Here is a 25765-nt window from a genome sequence, read left to right on the forward strand (position 1 = left end):
TATTAATTTAAAATATAATTCCAATTAAAAAATAATAATAATAGAACACGTAAAATGATTGTGAAGCACAAAGCAACTAGGTCAGTATAAATTGCATTTCATTCCGTATACAATTTTTGACCCAGTTGAATAATTAAATAATAAAAATGAAAATTATTTTCTGCAGAGTCCTGGAGGTAACCGGCCCGATTCGTATTCTCATTCGGATTGCCTCTGTTCGACAAAATAAAATAAAAAGTTCTTGAAGCTCTGAATAACCAAGTGAATAACCAACTGGGTCAGCTGTCACACAAGCAGCACTAGGACACACACGAATCAAGTCAGGTAGCCAGAGAATCACTGAAAGAAATTTGCTGTTCAGTTGCGCCATGAAGTAGGAGCACTAGGATCTAGCAATCATGTTTAACTTAGAGCAATCAGTTTTTTTCAATGTTGGTTTTCATCGGTTTTCATATTCTCCTCTTAAGTGCAGCAAAGATTCAAACATAACGGTAGGAAGGTAAAAGAACAAAAATTCAAAGCAGAATCATTTTAGGGGGATTTTAAATTTGATGCAGAATCCCATGAAGAGTGATGATGCCAAAGTTAATCCAATTTGCAGACATCCCCATTGAAAGTAAAAAGCATTAAGCATGGATTATTCTTTTAACTGATTTATTAATAAACAGTATTCAAGGCCTGATAAACACAATGTGGGCATTAGGTATGGTAAAATCGTTGAATAGCTGTATGAAAAATTACGTTTAAGAATCATGCAAGGCTTTAACTTCGTCAATGAGTTTGATGAGACGGTCGGTTAGAACTTCATTGTCACTCAACTTTTTTGACAACATCGTAGTCTTCATCAATTCCTCCGCTTCCACACTCATTCCACTGGCCCCTTTGACTATTTCCCCGTCAGCGACTAGAAAAGAAATGATAAAATCCGATAAAATCATTAGTAATTAAAATTTAATTTGATAACAGTTACCTTTTGGTTCTTTCTGCCTCTCTGCAGCATCCATTTCATCCAACCTGTCGAGAACTTTCTTGTTCAAGACAAACGGCAGGACGATTATTCCCATAAACATCCACATCAAGGATCGTTTCTTATAATCAGCCAAAAAATCTTCCCAGGTGTAGTAATTGAGAGAGATGCCAAGCAGTCGCAAATCGGCCGTCAGCGTGTCATAGTAGTGACGTAACAAATCAGTCATGTACCTAACCCTTATTTCCGGCTTGGCGCTTATGTAAAGGAAATACAGGACGTCGCTGAGTGGATGGCCGATCCTTACAACTTGAAAGTCGATCATTTTCAAGGCAATTGGTGTCTTCCCATCGTCGGCATATTTAAACAACATGTTATTGTTCCAGTAATCCCCATGCAAGATGCAGGCCAATGGACCGCAGCTCTCCACCGTATCAATTTGGACAATCTCCGGTAGACGTTCCATAAAACCAGCTATCCATTCAACTAACTGCACGGTAACCCAGTAGGCCAACCCGGTAATATTCAGATAAATAATAAGAAATCACATCGAGCCTTTCAACATCTTTGCCAAATTCGATCACACTTTGGATGTTGTCTTTGATCATCTGAAAAAGGCTTGTGTCATGCATTTTATTCCCATCCGTGATGGGTTTGGCTGCAGTTGGAATTTTGGAGAGTTCTCCCGTCGATGGGTCTGTCCACTTTCTCACTGCACTCAGTGTCAAGGCGTGGTAATGGGCCAGTGACGTCAGTGCAATTTGACAGTGTCGATAATCAGCGCCTTCGACTTTATCGGCCATGACGTAACCCTCAGCCTTGAGATCCTCGAGAAGAGTACAAGTTCCCGATCCATCCGCTCCGCCTTGAACCATTTCCTCCATATGAGTGTAGTAGACATCTGGGACATCCAGCGGAATCGGTTGCCCTGTGTGCATCTCTCGCAAAAGTCCAAAGAAGTTTTGGTAGACGTCCATCTCGCGGTGGTGAGTCCGTGCCTCGTAAGCAATGACGCGCAGCATTGTGTTCGATGGTAAGACCTATACGCAATAAGGTACTACAAAAGTTAAAACATTTAAAATAAATTAAAGATAATTCCAACCAATCACCTTGATGAAAGCACTCAAGGTATGTTTAGTTTCGTTTCCAAAGTCATCTTGTTTTATCAATTGAGCCGTCACAATAAAAGTGTCGCTCATGAAATTGTCACCCGGATTGGAAGCGGATTGGGCAACAATATGCACTTTACCGTATTGTGGCAGGTCATCGTAGGTGACTCCATCAACGTGATCCGTCGCCAGCACGGGCAATTGTTTCGCTATTTTCTTCTCTTCTGTAAGGATCGGGTTAACTCACCGCTCTGGCAGAGAGTAGTACCCGAACCCAGCCACGGGAGGGCACCCGCAACCAGCAAACAAGCGGCGCATCTATAGCACAGTCAGCCATAAGCGCGCAATTCAAAAGACGTCTGCACAAACGAGTCCGTTGAGCAAATAGGATCCGCTCACGGACACCGTGATGCTGACTCACGGGAAGTATCCAGTGCCGACACCGTGAGGCTGACTCACGGAAGGTATCCAGTGCCGACACCGTGAGGCTGACTCACGGGAAGTATCCCTTGCTGACACCCTGATGTCGACACACGGGAGGAATCCATTCCCAACACCGTGATATCGACATCAGCCAGAGTATCAATCCCAACACGGCAATAACGGCAATAAAGAGATCAATCTACGACGCTGACTTCCGCCTTGACCAGTATAAAAGCCCCCTTGTTTCCCTCGTATAACCAGTCTTCTCCGAGCAGGCCTTCACGCTGGTAAACTCCTTCTCTCTTATTATTCTGATATTGAATAGTCGCATTCGTGTACTTTTATGTTTAATCTCGTGTATTCAAATACAAACGTCATCCTCGTACAAGTCGTTGCGTCTCCATTTCTTACAAGTAAAGTAAGGCTGGAACGAGCCTTACAAGTGGTGAACGTGCCAAAATATTGAACCTTTCAATTTGTACAAGTGTCTTAACTCTATTGTGCAAATCTGAACATTTGGTGAACTATCTGGAGACAACGACAGTTCGACCCAGAAACGGAACATCGAGGACCCACATGACCGACAACAGACAACCCAAATTGGAGGTAAATATAAAATCAGACTCACCTTCAAACCAAGTGGTCCCGAAAGACAGCGTAGAAACAAAACCAGAGACAGAACTGCGGAGATCACAAAGGCCAAGCCAAATTGCAGGACGTCTACAGCAATTAAGTACGAGAAGTTTCGAACTCAAACACAAAGTACTAAAGCTTAAAGAAAAGCCAAAAAACGATAAAAGAGAAGCAAAGATCACTAAACTAGAAAAAGAAATAGCTGGCGTCGATAAAGAATTCATCGACATATTCGAAAGAAACAAAACAGAAATCCCGGCATTCGACAAAAGCCTTTCATCAACCCAAGAAGATTACTCATCCGAACAGACGGATACAGAAGAGGAAATGCCTAATACCCCAACACCGTCGCCAGGGCCACCAGGCCAACAAGGGCCACCAGGCCAACAAGGACCACCGGGACAACCGGGGCAAGATGGCCAGCCGGGGCAAGATGGACAACCAGGACAACAAGGCGCTCCAGGGCAAGTTGGCCAGCAAGGACCTCCAGGCAACCAAGGACCTCCAGGCAACCAAGGACCACCAGGACCCCAAGGCCCACCTGGACCCCAAGGACCTATGGGACAAGTAGGCGCCGGAGGAATCGATCCAGGAGATTTCCGAACATTTTCAGCAGCCATGACAACGGGAATGCTAAATCTAGCAGCCGTCAATTATAGAAAAGATATTCCAGAATTCAGTGGCGACCTCGACGACAACACTACATTTGAAAGCTGGCTAAAGAAAGCAAACAGAGTTGGCGTAGAAGCTGGATGGACCGAAGAGCAGAAGTTGAAATTTTTCCAGTCCAAACTAAGGAGAGCAGCAGCTGCATTTAATAATTCGCTAGGAGTAAATATCAAAGCGAATCTTGCAGCGTGGACAGCAGCCATGGAAGCGGGATTCGATGACGCGACGATACAAGATATGAGAAGAGCACAACTCAGCAAGATAGAGCAGAAATTCAACGAACGTATAAGAGAATACAGACACCGCATCGATGAGCTATACAAATCGGCCTACGGAAGGGCAGCCGCAGAAAGCCAGGACGCTGAAGTAATTCAACTAAGAAACGCTGTTAAAAAGGAGGCTTTGTTGAAAGGAATGCGCCTAACCATCAGGACAAGCCTATGGAATAGCTTGAAAGCAACGGATACGTACGAAGAAGTAGTGGAAAAAGCACAAGTATGCGAACAAGTCGTGGACTTGCGACGCCTGACAGAGGAATCAGAAGCCCATAAAAAAGCGGAGCAACAAGAAAACGAGAAAAACAAAAACCCCGAATTGCAACAGATTATGCAAGCTATAGCTAACATACAGTTGTCTGCTGGCCCCGCAGGTGTAGCAGCAGGAACGGTAGCACACATATCCGAACAGAAGCAAGAGGGAGAGAAACAAGTCCGTTTTTCCGGAAGGAGCAGAAGTTATAGCCCAAGATATAGAGAAAGGCAAAACCCGGAGGACGTGGACGGACGCACGCGGTATTACCCGCTGGGACAAAGATCGCAAAGTGATAACGACTGGAGACAGAATCGCCGTCAAGGAGCACAAGAAACACAACCACAAAGGAGTAATTCGCTAAATCGTACTCCAGGAAATTGGGATAACCAAAGGAACGGAGGATTCCCGGGAGGACTAGAAGACAGAACCTGTTTCTTTTGCAAGAATAAAGGACACATAAAAAGAGCCTGTCGCAAATACCAAAGATGGCGCGAAGAAAATGTGAGAAGAAATCAAGCTCCCAGAGACCCAACCAGGAGACCGTTCAACAACCACAAGAACGTACGGAAATAATCGCATTCGGACATGTATCAACAAAACAATGCGACCCATCCCAGTGTAAAATACAGTATAAGCCATTTACAATATTAGTGACAGTAGGCAGCAGACGAGTAGCAGCTTTAATAGACACGGGCTCCACGACGAGTGTAATCTCTTCCGACTTCGAAAAACAGATACCGCAAACAGCAAAGAAGGAAAGATCAATAGAGAACCTCAATCTCATTACAGCATGTGGGGATCCAATGCCAAAAGTTAAAACAGTAGAACTGCAAGTGAAATTACATTCGGTGGATAGCGACCCGATTAAAAACAACTTCCACGTAGTACCAAATTTAGCAGTTAGTTGCATCCTAGGAATGGATTTCATAACAAATCTAGAGTTTCGAATAAACACCGCCAGCAGGCGGATATCATACACAAATAACGGCAAACAGTACCACATCGTGGCCAAAGTATCAGAAATTCAACCATGTCAAGTATGCGTCATTATACATCAAAAACTCGAAGAAGAAATAAAAGAATTGATCGGAAAAACAGAAATCAGAAAAGAAGACCTTCGAAAAGTACTGGAAAGAAATAAACACATATTCGCCACTTCAGATTCGGACTTCGGCGAAGCCATTGGAGAAGAACATAGTATTCCGACAGTGGGCCCTCCAGTATATATACCACCAAGACGCCAGCCGCGAGTGATGTTGCCGGTTATAGAAAAACATGTAGAAATGATGTTAGCAAACGATGTGATTGAAGAAAGTAAAAGTCCGTACAGTTCACCAATCCTATTAGTGAAAAAGAAGGATGGAACAATACGATTCTGTGTCGATTTCAGATTCGTAAATGATGTAACAATCAAGGACAAATTTCCAATCCCTAGTATCGAAGCAATAAAAGACGACTTGAAGGGAGCAAAATATTTCTCGACGCTTGATTTCATCAGTGGATACTGGCAAATACCAATAAAGAAGGAGGATAGGCACAAGACAGCCTTCACAACGCAAAATGGTCATTACCAATTCAAAAGAATGCCATTTGGTTTGACCAATGCACCTCCTTGCTTCCAAAGAATTATGACTGGAATTCTGAGGAAAGTTATTGGGAAATTTGCATTAGTGTACTTGGATGATGTGATCATATTCTCGAAAACAGAAGAAGAACACATCAAGCATATCGAAGAAATATTTTCCCTCATCGCAAAATCAGGGATGAAACTAAAACTCTCCAAGTGCTGTTTCTTCGAATTAAGTGTACTATACCTAGGACACATAATCTCAGAAGAGGGTTCCGCGACAGACCCAAAGAAAATTGAGGCAGTAAAAAATTACCCTGTACCAGAAAATAAACAGCATGTAAAAAGCTTTCTAGGATTTGTTGGATTTTACAGAAAGTACATAAGAAATTTCGGCAAAATCGCCCACCCACTCACAGAACTGACTAAAAACGACGTCGATTTTGTGTGGGGCACGGAACAAGAAAACGCGTTCCAAAAACTTAAGCTCAAATTGACTACGGCACCCATCTTAGCACACCCGGATTTCACGGAGGAATATATAGTGCAAACCGACGCGTCAGGATACGGCGTTGGAGTAGTATTGGGACAAACCCAATGGGTGGAAGGCAAGAGAAGAGACGTAGTAATTGCATACGGATCCAAACATCTGACTGACACTCAGGCAAGATGGAGCACACTCGACAAAGAACTATATGCAATAATTTACGCGCTAGAAAAATTCCACACATACCTTTACGGTCCAAAGTTTACAGTATATACTGATTGTCAGGCATTGGTGAAGATATTTAAAAACCCATTAAAAAACGAAACGGCCAAAGTAACACGGTGGGTCCTACAAGCACAAAAGTATAATCTGGAAGTGAAGTTTCGCCCAGGATCGGCAAACGCAAACGCAGACGGATTAAGTCGAATTCCACTCCCTACAAAAACGTATCTCCCTCCACATGTGACAACGGCGCCAATCTGTCTCATCGTGGAGAGTCTTACAACAGAACAAGGAAAAGATGCTTACTGCAAGGCAGCCCGGGAGACGTACGACAGACAAGTCAAGAGACTCGCAGTAAGGGAGGAAGTGTATCACAAAATACAAGGCAACAATAAAGAAAAGAAATCTGGTAAAAGACGTACCCTCAGCCCACCCAATTACGATTTGGCAACAGACCCGCAAGAATCGGATTCAGAAGAAGAGCAATTTACGGTGTTAAACAACGGATTATTAGCAACCAGTTACGGAAAGATACTAGCCCCAGAAGCGCTAAGAGAAAAAATCCTATTCAGATATCACGACGACCCATTGGCTGGCCATTTAGGAACAAAGAAAACAATAGGCAGAATACGCTGCAGGTATTTCTGGCCTGGAATGATTAAAGAGATAAAAACGTACGTAAAGAAATGTGCAATCTGCGAAAAGAGAAAAGCTTTAGGGTCAAGTAAAGCACCACTTAATCCCATAACACCTCCGGATAAGCCATGGCAACTAATGGCAATGGACATTCAAGGACCAATGGACCTCACAGAAAAAGGAAATAAGTATATACTCGTGATGGGCGAGTATTCAACAAGGTATATGATAGCAGCAGCTATGAAAGATCAAACGGCGGATAGTGTCCATGAAGCGTTCAGAGATAAAATCATCTTAACGCATGGAGTACCAGAAGAAGTACTGACGGACCAAGGTACAAATTTCTTATCAAAAACAATGGACGATTTCTACAGTCAACTTGGTGTAAAAAGAAAGAAAACGACTGCGTACAGACCCTGCTGTGACGGATTAGTCGAAAGATTCAACCGTACTTTGACAGACATGTTGGCCAGCTATCTGTCAAAAGGACGGACGAATTGGGACGACTACATTTCACATGCGACATTCGCGTACAACACGTCGGTACACGCCAGCACCGGATATACACCGCATTACTTAATGTATGGAAGAGATGCAAGAGAACCAGGAGACGTTCTAGCACCGGTAAGAAACGAACTAATAACGGATCCAAATATGGCGTTCGCCAAAATGTGGACCTTGGCAAAATCAACGGCAAGAGACCGCCTAATGGAAGCCCAAGAAATTCAAAAACAATACTACGACAGAAAAGTGAAAGCAGCAAAGACATACGACGTAGGCACCAAAGTAATGATAAAAGTGGACGAAGATATCCCAGGAAAATTCAACATGAGGTGGAAAGGACCGTATACAGTACTAGAAAAGAAATCGGAAGTGAACTATAAATTGCTGACGCCGAAAGGAAAAGAATACGTGACACATGTGGATCGAATGAAAAAGTGTAACAGTGAAAAACGAACAGACAGCATGGAAGAAGCAGCTTCAGAAGCAACCGGAACGAGAGTGAGTGAAACCCTCACAGCTGATAAAAAATTGACTGTCGTGGAATCACGCACTCGAGCGCCAGTTGACAACAACCCAAACAACAGGATACACACAAACGAAAATCAGAATCAAGAAGCTGCAACGGCGGCCGCGACGGGAGCAGAAGAGATGACCGTAGCGTCAACAAAGGCTACGGCAAAATCTAATGCTCGAGTAACGGCCACCAAAAACCCGCCACCTGTAAAAGAGAATGCAGCACAAAAGAGCAAAGGAGATTCAACGGCGGCCGCGACGGGAGCAAAAGAGATGACCTTAGCGTCATCGAATGCTAAGGAAAAATCTGATGCTCGAGCAGCAGCCACCAAAAATCCGCAACCTATAATAGGGAATGAAGCACAAGAGAGCAAAGGAGATTCAGCGGCGACAGCGACTGTAACACAAGCAAGAGTCACAGCTTCAAAAACTGCTGTGACAAATGCTGGTACTAAGGTCGCAGCGCCAAGAAGAATACTCACGCGAGAAGTCATCTTCCCAAGAAAATACAAGGATTTCGTCGTACAAACAAGAAGAAACTAGAGGAACAACAGAAGGAAGGATATATAAAAAAAAAAAAAAAAAAAACAAAAAAAACAAAAAAAAAAAAACGGATCACATCCCTCCTCTCTGTACCTTTAGTGTTGAACAAGTATTTCACCAATCAATACAAATCTGCAACGCCTTCCCTTACAGATGTTCTTCGTACTACTCATCATTGGAGCGAGTTCTCAAACGACGGGAGGAAACAACATTACCGTATGCGACTGCGGACGCGCAGAAGTAATCGGCTTGATGGACATCAACCTACCCTCGTATTGCGACGATAACATCACTTCAACCCAATCGGTGATAGAAGCGTATGATTTTTATGTAACGGAAGAACCACACACCGTGTGGAGCGCAGATTTATGCATGACATGGCGAAAAACAAGGACAACGTCTGGATATTTTTTTGGCTCATTCGACACAATCGACACCATGGTCACGTCCGTGACTACGGCAGACGAGTGTAGGCAACTAGTTAAAAGTCATGTTTGCGATGGCAACAAGATGACAGAGCTAAACGAAAATGCTTACGAATTCAAAGGAAACCCTACACAAAAAGGCACCTGGATGCAAGAGGTAGTCGAAACTAAAAAGAACTGCGCAACAAAGAAGATAAAACTACATAGAGATTGTCTTACCTGCCCTGTGATGTCTCCGTTCGGCGTGTTGACAAACAAAACGGACGAGACATCAGTAGTATCCCGCGACGTCACCATCATCTGGGAGACACCGACCCTACAAAAAGACGAAAAATGTAAATTAAAGAAAGTAATATGCGCAACAGGGACCGCGACAAAACAAGACGACGGATCTTTCAAGCTAGTAGATGAAATAAACCAATTGGAATTTCACTATGAAGACAAAACGTATGAATTCTGCAATCACACGTTTCACAAATTAGCAAACTTAAAAAACGGATATATCGAGCTGCCCAACAGAGCGAAAAAAGAGGGCATGCAATTATTTAACCGTCAACACGGAATGTGTTTGAGCTTTCAGACACTAGAATTGGATCAGTGCAGGCCGGTGGATGAGCAATGGTATAAAATCTCCCAAACGCTAGTCGTGCAATATTTTAAAAATCCAACTTTTTGCATGGGCTTTTTCGACCACAAGTTACAAAGAATAAAAGAAAGTTGCGATAAACAAAAGTTGCCCACCATAGGCGATTCAGGACACAAGAACTACAGACCAATAATACCCCTTGTTTGGAATCCACAAACGAAAGCACTAACAGACGGTGTTTATTGTTTGGAGGCCTACGAAGACAAGCGAGTAAAGGCGGTAAATTGCTCACCCACAAAAACAAACCAGCAGTGGATATTCGAACCCGAGAGGAGGAAAACAAGTGGCAAAACAGAAGAAATTGGACCACTATTGGCTCAACATCATCAATATATCGAAGATAAAACACTAGAACGAGAAAACGCACTGCTGAAGGAAATAAAAGAAATATACTGCGGCAACTTACAGCTCAGAAAATATACGACACAACTACTGGCAGAAAATAATGGATTGCAGGCAGCTATGGCTAACAACTTACCTATTTGTAGTCGATTGAAACCAAACGGAGTACACTTGATAATTCAACAATGTGAAGCGAAGAATGTCACCATTCGAGGACAGAAAACGAAGTGCGGTTTCGAGCCTCGATTCGACAATTATACTGTCGGTCGGGATGGCTATTCGCTCCACCCATTCCAAGAATGCTTCTGGAAGGATCAGATAATTAATTTAAATGGTCATTCGTATTCCTGGAATAGCACATCTGAGAATTATACAAGAGTATATCCAACCTACCACCTGGCAACGATCAACTTACAACAAAAGTTCCCAGATCTCGATGACAACGAGCTGGAGTATCAACTACTGCAACACAAAGCCTACGAAACGAGCGAATTCGAGCAACAAAATGTTATAAACGAGCTGATAACAAGGATCCGGGGTGGCTACAAACGCCCGGAAAGCCGAGCGGGCCGGGCTGGTCGGTCGCACAAACGACTCGACAACGGATGGGCCGGAAAGGCCACCCGCCGGGACACGCAAAGGCACCGCACAACTTTTCCTAGCCGTCGGCCGAAATGGGCCGGAACGACAAGCCGCCGGAGGCACAACGGAGCCAGCTTGGCTTCGAGACGGCGGCTGAACGAATCCAGAAGGGCCAGCGGACGGAACAATTCGAGGTGATTCGGGACGAACCCGAATGACGAGGGGGGGAACTACCGAAGTGGAGGGCAACTGGGGAATCCCCACAGTAGAACTAGCGGAGGACTCCGCATAAGCGACGCGCTTAAATCTTTTGGGGCGCACCATTTTTAAAGTTAGAACACAGAGGTGCAACTTTTTCACTCAAAGTAAAAGAACGATAGATGCGCACTAGGGCGAGGCGAAATAGGCAATGAACAGAAATAGTGAAATCTCTGACGAAAATAAAAGGACCACCCGTTAAACCATCGTCAGCAAGTAAGGACACCCACCAAATTCTCGTTTCAAGTAGCTAAAAGATCGTATAAAGACCAAACAAAAAAAAAAAAGAATACATTTACACTATGCTTCCCCCTATATACATATATATCCAAGAAACAGGACGCACACCAATAACATGTAACACAATGCTAAAAGAAAAAAAAAAAAATGTGTATTTTGTCCTACTACAAAGCTTAAGAAGTAGAAATATTAACCAAAGAGGATGACAATATAGAGCACATTGTATTTCAAATTGTTTACGCTACATTTTTAGCTTCAATAATTAACCTATTTTTCCATTACGACCATGTTATGTCCCATGATAACCATGTTATGTCCCATGATAACCATGTTATGTCCCATGATATCCATGTTATGCCCCATGATGCCATTATAGAAAGTCGAAAAATCTTGAAACCATCAAAGGTGAAGGAACAAAAAAAAAAAAAAAGAAGGCGATGTCATTTAATCAAAGGCGAATTATTGAAAAAACGCGCAAGAAAAAGAAACAAAAGAGCCGACGACGAGCCAGTGTAACCAACGCGTACCAGTCGCGCATACGTGACACTGCAGTAGCCGGCGGGCAGATAAATTCCGATGAAAGTTTCAAGGCCACCCCATGCATATGTATTGTACAGCGCCGTAAAAGCTGTGAAATTATCGTACATTACCTGTTTAAATGTTTTTTCAATGCATTCTATTAACCGATCCTTAGCTTAGCTTAATATTTTATTTGCCCGGGAGTGCAAATTTAAAGGGGGGGAGTGTGTAAGGATCGGGTTAACTCACCGCTCTGGCAGAGAGTAGTACCCGAACCCAGCCACGGGAGGGCACCCGCAACCAGCAAACAAGCGGCGCATCTATAGCACAGTCAGCCATAAGCGCGCAATTCAAAAGACGTCTGCACAAACGAGTCCGTTGAGCAAATAGGATCCGCTCACGGACACCGTGATGCTGACTCACGGGAAGTATCCAGTGCCGACACCGTGAGGCTGACTCACGGAAGGTATCCAGTGCCGACACCGTGAGGCTGACTCACGGGAAGTATCCCTTGCTGACACCCTGATGTCGACACACGGGAGGAATCCATTCCCAACACCGTGATATCGACATCAGCCAGAGTATCAATCCCAACACGGCAATAACGGCAATAAAGAGATCAATCTACGACGCTGACTTCCGCCTTGACCAGTATAAAAGCCCCCTTGTTTCCCTCGTATAACCAGTCTTCTCCGAGCAGGCCTTCACGCTGGTAAACTCCTTCTCTCTTATTATTCTGATATTGAATAGTCGCATTCGTGTACTTTTATGTTTAATCTCGTGTATTCAAATACAAACGTCATCCTCGTACAAGTCGTTGCGTCTCCATTTCTTACAAGTAAAGTAAGGCTGGAACGAGCCTTACACTTCGAAAAGTGTCTTCCAGAATAACTGCCGTTCGGCCAGACTCTTGAATCGGTCTCCCATGCTATCGCCTGAATCGCATAAAAATGTTTAATTGACAAGCAAATTAACCCTCCGGTGCCTGTTTAAGTATGTTTATACCTTTAAAGTTCTGCCTTCGTTTACGGAAAAATTGTGTAAGTATTGAGAACCTTTAAATTGATCGGAATTAGATCTTGGAGAGAGTATAAGTATAGATTGATAGTCACACACGCACAGTAATATGTAATACGCCATACGGTTACATACTGTTGTCCCCACGGTCCAATTTTTCTTATATTAATATAGCCTCTCCTTATCACAAGACTAAAGATAAAACCGTCTAATGTCGACAGTTGTAAATCACGAGAGACGTTCGATAGATCTTATTTTGTTATTCGTCTTCCGATGAGCTTAAAAGAAATGAAGGACTGATGTCGTAATTCGTAAATAATAAAATTATGATATTTCTCACTGCTTGGGATTTTGTTTTTGTGTTTGGTATAATTCCTGTGATTTTTGTTTTCGTTGTTTTAATTATATACCCAGCCAAATGGTTGAATCCACTTTCCCATCAACTCGCTGCGTTATACTGGACACGAAGACCAGAACAAATGAAACGCAAAAAGAAATGTTAAAAGTTATGTGTCTGCTCATTACTCATCGAACATTTGATACAAAATATGTGACATTGTATCGTCATTTCAGTAGAATATATCCTTTCTTTCAAAAGCTAACCTATTATTTATTATACTCCTATTACACACATGGTAGAATTTTCCCAATTAAAGATAACATACAATGTCAAAAGTCCCAGCCCAAAGAGTACGAGAAACTACTCACGCAGGGAAAATCAGCTTTGTGTTTAGGATTTATATTTAGGAGTTTGAATTCTTCGATTTCTTTCGACTTTCAGGGTTCGGTCCGATAAAATCGTACGTATGGACGTTTTCATCACGCCCCAGTAAGTTTCCCCCACGATTTATATACGTTCATTTCATTTTCGTGATTTCAAGTTTCACGCGCTAACTCGCTTCGCACTTTCACACGATCTTTTCTGAAAATTAATCTGATTAAATTTGCAATGTCAAAAACAATAAAAAACTGTCAAAGGAATACATTTGGCAACTCCGTTAAATTAATGGCTGACTGCACGAAAAAATTAAATGATCGAAGCAGACTGAAGTGGTCTTTGTTTGGTCGTGTCTCGTTTTCTCGTACTCTCTTTTCTTTTCTCTTCAATTCAATAGTATAACTATATGTTTTATTAACTGCAACGGTAGGTAAATAACTTAAAAACTAAGAATTCAATAGGCTTTATAAAATTTGGGCTTTAATGCTAAATCAAATAGAATAATTAGTTTATCTTGTAAAATTTGGTCTTGGGTGTGAGAAACACATGCTGAGCACATGTGAGCCAACATTAAGACCCTATTAAATAAATGGCATGCTTTTACCATTTACTTTGTTAGCTATGCTATAGTTCATGTTTCCTCTTTGATTCTTTGGCAGATTTGAGTCATTAGCCGCCCAACATCATCAACCTTGTGACCATTGAACCTACCCTTAGCTGCTTAGCAGCAGTGTCAGCCTCGTTGGTATGGTATCATTTTATGATATACTCTTACTCATTATATCTGTATTTGTATGTAAATGATTTGCATGACCTGCTTATGCACAGTGTGCCCATGTGTCCAGTGTGTTCATTAAAATTTAATGTTTACGTAGCAGTCTCATTCAAAACTTGTCCTTACTTTTAGCCGTTTGTGGTTTCCATTAAATATTCTCACTAACATGTGCTGTTTGTTTATTGTAGGAAACATCATCCCGTCCTGATTGCAGTTTATCTCTTCTTCCTCCCAAAGGATGCCCTTCCTCTTATTCCGCCTGGAGTGTTCAAGTTCAACTCTTCTGTGGATGGAGCTCTTGGAGAAATAGATGTCTGGCTGTAATTCCCAGGCTCCAAGGTAGGAAAATTTGTCATATTTTCCTATTCTCTGCTATCTGCTGGCGTCGTAGATTTTCGTTAAAACATCCCCACCCACTCCCTACTGCTGACTGTTATTTAAGTTGCTCAACTGCCCTTGGCAGTAAAACACGCAGAGCAAACTCATATAAATGAGTATCAAAATTTGAGTTTTTTTTTGCGATTATTCGCGAGTCTTAAATTGGGTCTCTCACCCGAAGTGGGCGAACTCTAACCTCAACACGATATTCTTCGTTCATCACTTGGGTTCAACAAAACTGTCTTGCCACTTCAGGCCCACTAAACATGACCACGAAGATTTATAGGAAACATTTTGCCGTGAGCCTGAGACAGCGCAGTTATTTTTACTTTGCACCTCTGAGATTTTTGGACACGCATTTCAAAACGTGTAAAGCCTTGCTCACTTTTTCTTCAAAACTTTTGTCCGAAAATTCAAGCAGATTTTGACGACATTTTTGTTTGTCGTCTCTGCAAATACTCGCTCCAAAGCTTGAGTTAACTTTTTATTTCCTTTTTGCCATCGAATAGCCAAGATTAGAAATTTTGAAATCAAAATTTCTACAGCCTACTTAAAGAGCCTACAGGAAATGAAATGTTTAATTTTTAATTTTTTTAAACTTATTGATTCCCTATTTTGGTTTAGTGACAGTTCGAAGAAATGAAGTTATTTGATTGCATTAATTCTCGGATGTTTTATATTTTAATTTGTTTGGCTTCGGCGGCGGTACTGAAAATATAAGAACAAGTTTAAATGAGTAGCTTGTCAGCTTGGCTATAGCTTAACCGATATAGCTCAATCAAAGTCCATGCGAGTCCATAGGAAACTCAAGGGAAATGGTTAGCTGTACATTGTCGCTGATTGATTACCATGGATACACGTAATTTTAATTGTTTGTTTGGTTTATATATGCTATGTCATTTATTAAGTCAAGTTAAAATACGGTCGGCATTTCAAAATGCTACACTATTTATTGCGTTGGAAATGGGAATGATTATTGATTGGCTACTGTTGAAGCCTCTTGACTCCATCTTCCTCTGGTTGCATGTCGCGTCGTTTCTGTGGAGTTGCCTTAAGCGATTCATCTGATGTTGACGAAGCAGCACCAATAGGCTTAGTGTTTTTCCCTGTCCCTGATTTGGTCGTGTTAACAGGCTGCGGGTATTTTATGTTTGAACGCAACAATGATCCTTTGAATTTGGTGTCTTCCGTCTCTTTTTTCCCTTTGGAGTAAATAGATCGTATAATGGTGTCGTTCGGCGATTCTCCCGGCTGAGCCACTAAGATGGGTTTTTCAGGAGGTTTGGGATAGTTTTTAACTGCATTCTGTTGACTCCGTTGATCCTTATAATGATCCCCTTGAAAATATTCATCTCGTTCAGCTCGGGGTGTATCTTTGTATTCTTGTACACCCTCTTTCGTGTTCTTCAATAGAGGACTTCTGTAGATCGTCTCTCCATCATCCGAAGACCAACGGATACGAAAATGTTTGGGATTCAAGGGATCGACGTCCTTTGATAGGATGTCTTCGTCTATGTCAATATTGATGTGAACTGGACCATCCGAAACTTCGACGAGTTTGCGGAATTCCGTTTCTAATTCCTTGTATGGTCCCAAATTGAGTTCAGGCGCCATATTTACTACGTTGTTTTCTTTTAGGCCACCTTTTCCACCACTTTCAAAGCCAATTACGTGTCCAGCGTGATATTTCTGCTGGTCATTTTGATCTGTATTATTCCCATCAGTCGTCGTAGGATTGGGTTCTCCCTTTCTTCCTGCGTCGTTCAAAGCTTTGTACATGGAATTGGTAACATTACTGCCACCACCGATGTTCTCTTTCGTTACGGAAGCTGCAACAGTACGCACCTTACCCTCTTCATCCCGATGGAGGTAGATTTCAGCCGGTTTGCTACCTTCTTTTCTTGTTCTGTTGCCGACTCTTAATCCCGGACAAGCTTCGCCCACTTTTTCGTCGTACAAATAACGAGCCATTTTGTTGCCAGTGGCGTGGGTTTTAACTTGATTCAATAGCTGGTCAGTCGAACAATTCTGGGATTTGGCGACAGCGTCGTAAAGGCATCTGTTGGGTGGGGCAGGTTGGCCGTTGGCGTCAACTGCGGGCGGTATTTCAATTTCTTTCCCATCAGGTCCGATTAAGGTGACATGTTTGGTACCGTCTTCGTTGGCAGTGTACTTGACTTGAATTGTTCCAGTCGCCTTGCCTTCCGGATCGATTTCGAATGATCCACTTCCGTTTTTGGCAAAGTCGCCCACTGTGTCGACGATTTCAAGTTTGCAATTCAGGGCATCGGCAATCATTTGCATTTCAAGAAGGCCGGCTGTTTTACCACTGCCTATACCGTCGACCACTTCTTCGAATGTTTTTGGTTCAACAACGGCATTGCCATTGCGATCCTTTTGGATTTCGCAACCGTCCTCGCCGAGCAAATCTTTGAGTTTCTCGGCATCAGCCTCCGCATTCTCTGCACTGGCCGTTTGCTGGTCTCCTTTATTGTTTCCCTGGTCAGCAGAATTGATCGTTCCTGAGCCCTGCCACATTGAGCCGATTGCCTGGAAAGTCTTTTTGCCGTAGTGCTCGACCATGCCTTCAATTTTGCTTTGGAGCCACGGTTGAACCCAGGCTCTTGTGACGCTGTCAACCATGAACTTGGAAATGTCTCCTTCAACTCGTCCCTTGACTTTTTCCTTGAACTGGTTAAAGGTACTCCTCTCCGTTGCAGCAGTACTGAGCATAGTAGATTCAGTCGCATCGTCGTCGTCAGATTCCACTTCATCCTCCGATTCGAAACTTTCACTATCACTTGTTATTATTTGATGGTATTGGACTGCAGCAGTGGATTTCTTTTTCTCCTCTTCAATCTCAATCTCATCCTCCAATTTCCTTATCTTTGCATCCAGCGTCTGGTTGACATTGTTGACGTATTCTGGAGCGTAGCTGACGAGACCAAGAATTTCTGCTCCGTTTTTCAGATATTTGACGACTGTCGTGGCTTTTTTGGCGTACTCGACGAATTTAAAAGATGTTTTCTTGCTGTTTATTCCTACCGCATCGTTCGCTTTAAATTCTTCTGTGCCCTGAGCTTTCCAAACATCCCCTGACTCGGCGAAACAACCACCGATGGAACTGGTTAACGAAGTAACTTGGCCGACAACACGCTTGCCCCAAATTGTGTACAATTCTGAAGTGCTAGCTTTATCCAGGTCGGCGTTAATCAATCCGATGGCCTCGCCCACTTGACGTCCCAGTTTCTTCATCAATGCCCATATTTTCTCTAGCTTCGCCGCTAATGTGTCAAACATCGGGTACAACAGTTTGCTGATGAGGAACTTGATGTGAACAATTATGTTTTCGATGATGAATGTTTTGAGCCAGGTGAGAAACTTGTCGACACCCAAACTGGTCAAATACGAGAGAATGGCTTTGCCGCATTTGGCCAGACCTTTTTTGGCTGCAGCAAAGAAGAGGGATAATCCTGCTCTACCCTGGAAACCGGTCATAGCCGCCTTGCCCGCAATTGCTCCTTTAGTCAAGTAGGAGCTTAATCCAGCAGTAGCAATAGTCACACCAACGCTCCACAACTTGTGCGAGCCGTAACTTGACCAGCTAAAAGATCCAGACACGCCGTTCTGGATGGCGAACAACATATCTCCGACACCTTCGGCTATTAACGCTCCACCTAAAACAGACATAGTTCCACCGGATAACGCAATTACGGCTGCGCCAGCTGAGATTTGCGCAACGGCGAACATGGCGACGAAGAAAACTCGCCAATCCCAATAATCTCCCCATGATTTAACTGCCTTCAAGGTGATGACCCCGTCGAACGTCTTGTCTTGGAAGCTCTGGATCTCTTCGGCCGGGAAACGTTTCGTATTGGGATCAGACATGAAATACTTGGACAATGGCTGGAAAGAGGCCGTCACCCTCGGAATGGTCTTGAGTTGCCCGATGCTTTTTTCCAAGGCCATATTCACTTCGGCGCGGTAAGCATCCAGATGTTGCTTCTTCTGTTGCTCTGTCAACCATTTTTTCATGTTTTCTTTTTCACGATTAAACAGTTCTTTCATAGCAAATGGATTTGTGGATTCGAAGGCAGTGGTAATGGCTGACATCTTATTATCGGCCAAGTAAGCTGGGATATCGGTGTAGGACACTTCCGTCACGGGTTCTGGGACAGGGCGGTGTCTCCTACAAATGTCATCAATCACAGAGGACAATGAGGTATCGAGAGTTGTTTTTATCTGATTTTTCCGCTCTTCAATTTTATCCTTGTCGGATCTCAGTCCATGAGAGAATACGATTTTGCTTTCTTTGATGACGCCCTGCTCGATCAGGTAATTCCATAATTGGTCGACTGCTTCCCTACTGTCCTTCGGGCACGGAAGATCTTCTCTGGACACGTCGTCGTCGATTTCCATTTGAGCTCCGTCGACTGATAGTGTCCAGGCTGACAAGAGACAGTAATGTTTTCTCAGTTTAGCAGGCAGATCGGTATCGGATTTGAAGTTTAGCGTCTTCAAAAGTTTCCCATGGCGTTCATCCACGTACAACAGGATCTTGTTGGTTTTCAAAAATTCTTCTAGTACAGACGAATGTTCAGGGCCGAGTCCCAATGTCCCCACTGCTGTTGCATAGTCTTCACCCTCGTGACTTTGAAGCCAATTCACCAGGAGGCCATTGTACTCAATCAGTTCTTTAGGTAAATTGTCCAGTAGTTTCTTGACTGATTCATCGTCCATCTCTTTGTTCGCCCAACAGATAATTTGCTGTTCGATCATTTCCTCTTGACCGACGAATCCTTCTTCAATAAGCGTTTCCCACAATTGATCTCTAGTCACGATGACACTTTCCAGTTCCTTTTTCTCGATTGCGTAAGATTTCTTTTGGTGTTTTGCCTTGAAGAGGTGAATGGTTTGCGTCTGGCAGTGGTCTAGACATGACGGCCATTTGACCTTCTTTTGAGTCTGGTGGTTTATTTTGATACAAATGGCTTCATCATCGTTGTCTGTTTTGAAGAAATTAATTTTCTTGGTCAAGCGATACGGTGTGCATAAACCTGCGCCTGCCTCGATGACATTTAACAATTCACGGAATTCCTCTTCTTTATGGAAGTACATGCCCAACATCTGACGAACTGGCCGTCCTAGAATGTCCTCCACCGCCGTCAGATGAATTTGTAAAAGACTCAACTGGTTGGTGATTTGTTCTTCGAAACGATTTTCGCTCGGGACTGCACCGCCGGCCTTCTGATTCGTTTGGGATGTGAGTTTGACAAGTTCGCTCGTGGACGTTAGGAACTCCATTTTCTGTTTGATCAAACTCTTGACTTGTTTCAATAAAACTTTTGCTTCTTTCTTTTGATCAAAAGTGGCCTTCTGCAATATCAGTTTAACCTTCCGCATCAGGGCTTCTTCACAGGCATTGGGTTCATCTTTTATGACCTTATCATAGCACAAGCCACTTTTGGTTACATCAGTTTTTACTTTTGGAGAAGTTTCGTAGAAATCTCCCAGCAACATTAGCTCCGATGGTGTCAGTGCGAATGCAAGGGGAAGAAGGCGAAGACCCTGACATTCTTTCTTGAAATTCTGAAAATTCTTCTCGACCACATTATCAGTCTTTTTCAGGTGAACGTTGTTGATGTGCTCGGCGTTCTCGTCGAGCCACAAAGCCCAGCGATTTGTCAAAAATTTCATTTGCATTTCGCAGTCAGGGCGGTCGGCAAATTCCTTTTTCATTTTGTTGTAAATTTCTTGATGGAATCGATCAAACAGCTTCTCCTCCAGGTAAATCTTTTCAAGTCCGCGGTTGCGAATCGTTTCCAATCGGCGACATTCTTTATCGTCTCTTTTCACTTTGAGTCGAAGGAGCTCAGATATCGAATCCTCTTTGCTCTTGACACTGGAATGGCAGAGGACAAACTGAAAGCTGCCCGGTTGCCCAGCTCTTGCCACTCGTCCTTCGATTTGGGCCTCGACTCGAGCGTTTGGCGGCATGTACCCGATGACGACGTGCAGACCGCCATTTTTGGCCAGTTGCTCATTGATTTTAAAATCTGTTCCCCGTCCGGCCAAATTGGTAGCCACAATCACGTCACCAGGACCCAACGCTGTATTGCGTTGCTTCGTCTGAAACTCTGTGTCAAAGGAACTTACGTACTTGACAATCTTGGACGCCTTTGTCTTATCATCGCTTTGTAGTAGTAGTTTTTTGTAGATTGCTTCGGCTGCTGCAATGTTCTCGCAGACAATCAGAACAGCTCGTCCCTGATCCAGTTGAGTCTGGGTCGCTTCACCGATGTTTGTCAGCCATTTACCTTTGGAAGAAGCCAAAAGGGGATCTTCCTCGAGGCAGAAGCGTCGCTTGAATCGTGGCATCTTGAAGAAATCGACGTTGAACACGTCGTGGAGCAACTGGCATTCGGCGGTCGAGCCCAGCGTGCCCGTCATGCCGTACAGGGCCGCTCCTTCGTGCTGTTTGAAGAAGCCAATGTTGGACATGAAAATGGCTTTGAGTGAGACTGGACTCAGTTTGAGGGTGTGTTTCAGCTGGATGAATTGGTGCAGTCCTTGGGACCAGTGCATTGAGGCCTGTTCCACGCCCGTCTCTTTGTCCATAATGACAATCTGTTGGCCACGGCCGTCGCCGACATCGTCCACTTTGTAGGAATCTTTGGTCGTCACCAGGTTTTTGGCACGGAAAGCATTGCGCGTCCATGCCAAAAGATGGCGATGGACATAAGTGTCCAGACATTTCGGGATCGCAATTTCGCCTTCTTCTAGTCGCAATTTCATGTAACGGTAGACTTTGGCTTGGGCGCTCTAGGAATGGGAATACCATCATTATCATAATTGATGGAAATATTTATTATCTTGGAAATACCTCATCGCTCATGGCCACGTCAGGTGCGTGAACGGCATTCCAAATTTCCACAAACACCTGGGTCAGATCGTCCATTTCTGGTATTTTGTGCGACAAGTAGAGGATGTTTTCACCCTTGTCCAGCAGCATACTGTCAACCTTGGAAATCAATATAAACTTGAGTAACTTTATCATTTCAATGAGCCTAAAGTGTAGAATTAAGTTATAAGGAAAGTTTTTACCTCGTCGACGACGATGGCTCCAGTTTTTCGACCGCCGGTGATTTTTCGTTCGGAGAAGAAATTACTTAACAAGATGTCGCGCTGGAAGCTGGACATGTCGCCATAAATGACGTCACTGTTGTAACGTTTACAGCGAAGGCTCTCGTCCCCGGTGCAAGCTGCATCGCAGTTGTTTGCCACCACAATCCCAAAAAGGTCAAAGAACCATTGCATCTCTTTCACATTTTCCTCGGCTAAAACCGACGAGCTGGTGATGATGTCGACGAAACGCCGGCCGTTGGACCAGTTGTTCAGCACGTGATACACAACCAATAAGGCAGTGATGAGCGTTTTCCCTTCACCAGTCGAAATCTGGGCCATTCTACGTCCGATTTGAGACCCACTTTGCTGGTTAGCCGAAGAGACGAAGATCAAGACTGCCAAGAGTTGAGCGTCACGCAAATGATGTTTTTCTTTTAATTCGACAGCCAGAAAAGCGACGGACAAGAAATCGGCAGGATCCAGTCGTACGGATTTTGAAACTTTCTTTCGATTTTCACTCCATTCTTTGATTTTGGGGTTATCCCACGACTTCCGCTCTTCCAATGCTAAACGTTTGATTTCTCTCACCTGCTCGATGAGCTTTTTTTGTTTGTGGAGGCCACCAACGATGGCACTGCTGCCAATGTCGTTCTTCATCATGTCGATGATTTGGTTGGCGTCTAAATTAGCTTTCGAAGCATTTTCCTTGTCCATTTCAATTAGTGTCCGATTTTGGATGAATTCCCATAGGTGGTCGTCCTGTTGACCAACTTCTTCGTTTGCCAAGGCAAAAAACTGATCAACAATCCAAGGGTATTTAGATAGGTTCTTGAGCATATCGTCCAAAATCTTTTCGTGGTTCCGTTCATTGCTCGCATTTCCTGACAGAATTTCACAAAATTTTGAATTGAACCGCTGGAGGAAACGGTCGGTTTTGTCATGGCCCAAGCGTCGATCGAGGATAGTGGTCAATTGATCAGTCAAAGAAGACGGCCAATCGTCGGCAAGACGAGCGTGTCGAATCAGCCTCATCCATTGCCTGAGAGAAGTTTCCTGGAATCGCCCAATGTCGTCGATGCGTTGTAGAGCTTTTATTTCGGCAACGATTCGAGTCACGAATAACAAATCGATGTGATCACCCGCCGAATGCAGCTTAGCCTCTTGTTCCAACTTGCGGAGGAAAATTTTGAGAACGGTCCTTCCTTTCTGTTGATGGGATTTCAAGCAACATTGCAAATCAGACTTGAGCGAATCTATTAGTTGATTGCCACCAGCAGCATTTCTTGTCGGCGGTTTTGTCTTCAACTGGGCTGTGGCGTTGATGATGGAATTGACCAAGGCGTCGTCGATCCAGCGGTGGGGTCGGCTCATCGTCGTCCAACTGAAAAGTTGCTCGGGCGTGAACTCGATTGAGGACAAAAGGATTTCGGTTACCAGAGCCAATCCCACTTGGTCCCGAGTCGAAATGATGGACCTCAACACGGTTTCTTGCAACCAAATGAGCCACTCGAATTCAACACCTTCTCGTTTGGCAAAGAAATGAGCTCTATTGAATGCTCGCTGGAATTCGTCAATGCAATTTTGCTTGTCATGCGGATCCATCGGCTCATTTGACTGTGGGTTCTGTGCCTCTGCGGTGTTGGGTTGACGATCTAGCAGTTCTGTACTCTGTTCCGGATAAAAGTGTTTTAAAAAACTCTGGTAGATTTTTTGAACTGCCCTCTCTTTCAAGACATGCATGTAAGACAAAGGCTGTTGGGTTCGTAGCAACTCCTCTGCGACATCTCTGCCTACGATGACAATGTACCTCTTCTCTTCTCTGGTAAATAATTCGAACCCTACCGAAGAAAAAAGGCGATTTTCTTTCGTTCTTCCCTTCTTAACGGATTGAATTTTCTCATAGAGATCTCGGATACGGTCGTTGCTTTGGAAGCAGGTCTTGGTCTGAAGCCAGCGCTCTACGTAAGCCTTTTCCAGAGTAGTGAAAACTTGCTCTTGTTGCTGTTGATCCTTGTCGTCGTTCGAATAAAGAACTTGGATAATAGGTTGCTTCTTTAATCCGTAAATTTTGGTCGCCTCTTTCTTACTGACACTATTTATCAAGTGTTGAATGTATTGGGCCACGAAATGCAATGGATTTAGTTCGTCTATAACTGTATCCGTGCTGCTGGTTTTTGCCAAGTGCATTAGGCCACCAAAAACCAGGAGGTTGGCTTGAACCTCGGTCCGGCCGAGGAAATTGGCAGCGACACTCAATTGATTAATTATCTCCTTGAAATTGAATTCAATCGATTTTTTCACTTTTTTCTGCTTAAGCCATCGTCCTATGAATGCTGCAAGGTGACGAATGAGGCAGATTTCAACAGCTACCAGCCGACTGGTTATTTCTTCATTAGTTTGGACTTCCGACCAAGTCGAAATTGTTGCTATTAGTCCAGACCAACGTTCCAGCATGGCCTTATCCTCCAAAGGTTTCATATGCTGGTCCAAAAGTTGGGTCGCAACAGCCAATCGCAGTTGGAGCATCGAATGAGACGACGTAGTTAAAAGCACCTCCACAAATGCAGCAGCGCTCTTGCTATTGGAAGAAATTTTTTTCTTCTGAAATTTTTCTTTCCAACTGTCCATTTTCGGCAAATGAAATTTTTTCTCTGAAACACATTCTTGCCAAATGTCAATCTGCTTATCCACCAATAATTGCTGATCCTGTTTTTTGCCAAAGGCGAGACGCCAAGGGCTAAGGTCTTCTCCGTCTTTCAAGACGAGGACGGTCGCTCTGCAGATGTCCAATTTCTCAATTTCATTGGCCATAAACAAGTGGCCAATAAAAGATTCAAGTGAGGCAGTTGCCCTTTCCACTTCTTGTCGATTCTGTTGGTCTTTGAGAATCAGCTCTTCAATTAAATACTCATCGTCAGTGACGGACCAAAGAACGAGGTGCAGCATTTTTGATAAGCTCTTGCAAATATCGTCTTTTTTGTTTTCGGTGCTAGTTCGGTGCTTTCCCATCAGTTTGATTGTTTCCTTCCAATCTTCAAGTTGAGAGACAATGTTGGACGTCCGCGCAGGGTTGCTCCCGTTCAGCTCCACTTGGCATAGAATCAGCAATTCCACATCGGGTAAGAAAGTGGAGAGACGCTTTTCATTTTCTGATCCCTCACATTGTGCAGCAACAGTCACGAGTAATTCTAATGCTTGCAGCAGGTTCTTTTCTGATTGCTGATAGTTTTCGGGAGTAATCTGCTGAATTTGATTAGCGCTACCTAGCTTTAGAGCAATTGAAAGTTGTTTGATTTCCGTCACGACATCATTCGTGAGTTGTCTGAAAATTGGCGAGAAATCTTGCCATATTCGCGTTTTGATGAGCTGCTCCAAGTTTTCAGGTGGCTCTTCATCAAGAGACTGCCATTGTTTGACAGATTCTGTTGGCGACAAGAATAGACTGGTAAGAAATTTGTACCTGTTCAGGAGCACGTCCATCTGTCGGATAACTTTGGTTGGTTCGGCAACCAGGTCCGCGTTGATACAGTTTTCCTTCCAATTTTCACGAAGTTTCTTCCGAATCCGATCGATTTCAACATAGCAGTCTGTCCAGCGCAAAAAGTAACGCTCTTTCCAGTTGAGTAAATATTCTGCTCGCAAATCGGCCTCGTCTCGACAGAAGGAATCGTCTCGAACAAGACCAAAACGGCTTTTATAAAATAACTTATTTAATAAAGTTACTTCAGCTGCCGTAAACGAGACGATTCGATTGTGATAGAGAAAGTGCAGGGCTCTTTGAAGTTGCGGCCTCATCAAATTGACGTCCACTTTTTTCGGTTCCACCTCCAAAAGTCGTTCGACAAACTCCACGAAGGATGCCTTTTCAGATTTTTCGCCTTGATCTTTGAAGGAGCCAATGATGTCGATCTCTCGTTTCTTAATCCAATCGATCGA

The 25765-nt window shown here is 43.5% G+C and overlaps 4 protein-coding genes across 8 annotated transcripts in view; 2 read left to right on the top strand and 2 right to left on the bottom strand.

Moving 5' to 3' along the window:
* Positions 1-682: 682 nt before the first annotated feature.
* Positions 683-2295, bottom strand: LOC124315913. Its single transcript, XM_046781658.1, has 4 exons — positions 2077-2295; positions 1516-2007; positions 971-1457; positions 683-904 (listed from the first exon to the last, which is right to left on the bottom strand). The coding sequence occupies exons 1-4, from the start codon at positions 2164-2166 to the stop codon at positions 744-746; spliced, it is 1230 nt and encodes a 409-aa protein (XP_046637614.1). The 5' UTR covers positions 2167-2295; the 3' UTR covers positions 683-743.
* A 780-nt stretch (positions 2296-3075) lies between these two features.
* Positions 3076-4905, top strand: LOC124315989 (translation initiation factor IF-2-like). The gene has a single exon (XM_046781723.1). It carries the CDS (start codon positions 3076-3078, stop codon positions 4903-4905), a length of 1830 nt encoding a protein of 609 aa, XP_046637679.1.
* Positions 4906-13893: 8988 nt separating this feature from the next.
* LOC124315901 overlaps positions 13894-25765 on the top strand; it is a 49620-nt gene continuing 37748 nt past the window's right edge. For 3 of the 5 annotated variants that reach the window (XM_046781635.1, XM_046781638.1, XM_046781639.1), the window contains exons 1-3: positions 13964-13981; positions 14211-14296; positions 14515-14665. The gene's annotated coding sequence lies outside the window, so the exon portion shown is untranslated. Of the gene's footprint in view, positions 13982-14210; positions 14297-14514; positions 14666-25765 lie in introns of all 5 variants that reach the window. The other 2 variants (XM_046781636.1, XM_046781637.1) reach the window with 2 other exon arrangements.
* Positions 15568-24879, bottom strand: LOC124315861. Its single transcript, XM_046781572.1, has 3 exons — positions 21809-24879; positions 21588-21725; positions 15568-21526 (listed from the first exon to the last, which is right to left on the bottom strand). The coding sequence occupies exons 1-3, from the start codon at positions 24836-24838 to the stop codon at positions 15689-15691; spliced, it is 9006 nt and encodes a 3001-aa protein (XP_046637528.1). The 5' UTR covers positions 24839-24879; the 3' UTR covers positions 15568-15688.

This window comes from Daphnia pulicaria, chromosome 11, assembly GCF_021234035.1.
Source record: "Daphnia pulicaria isolate SC F1-1A chromosome 11, SC_F0-13Bv2, whole genome shotgun sequence".
Taxonomy (NCBI): domain Eukaryota; kingdom Metazoa; phylum Arthropoda; class Branchiopoda; order Diplostraca; family Daphniidae; genus Daphnia; species Daphnia pulicaria.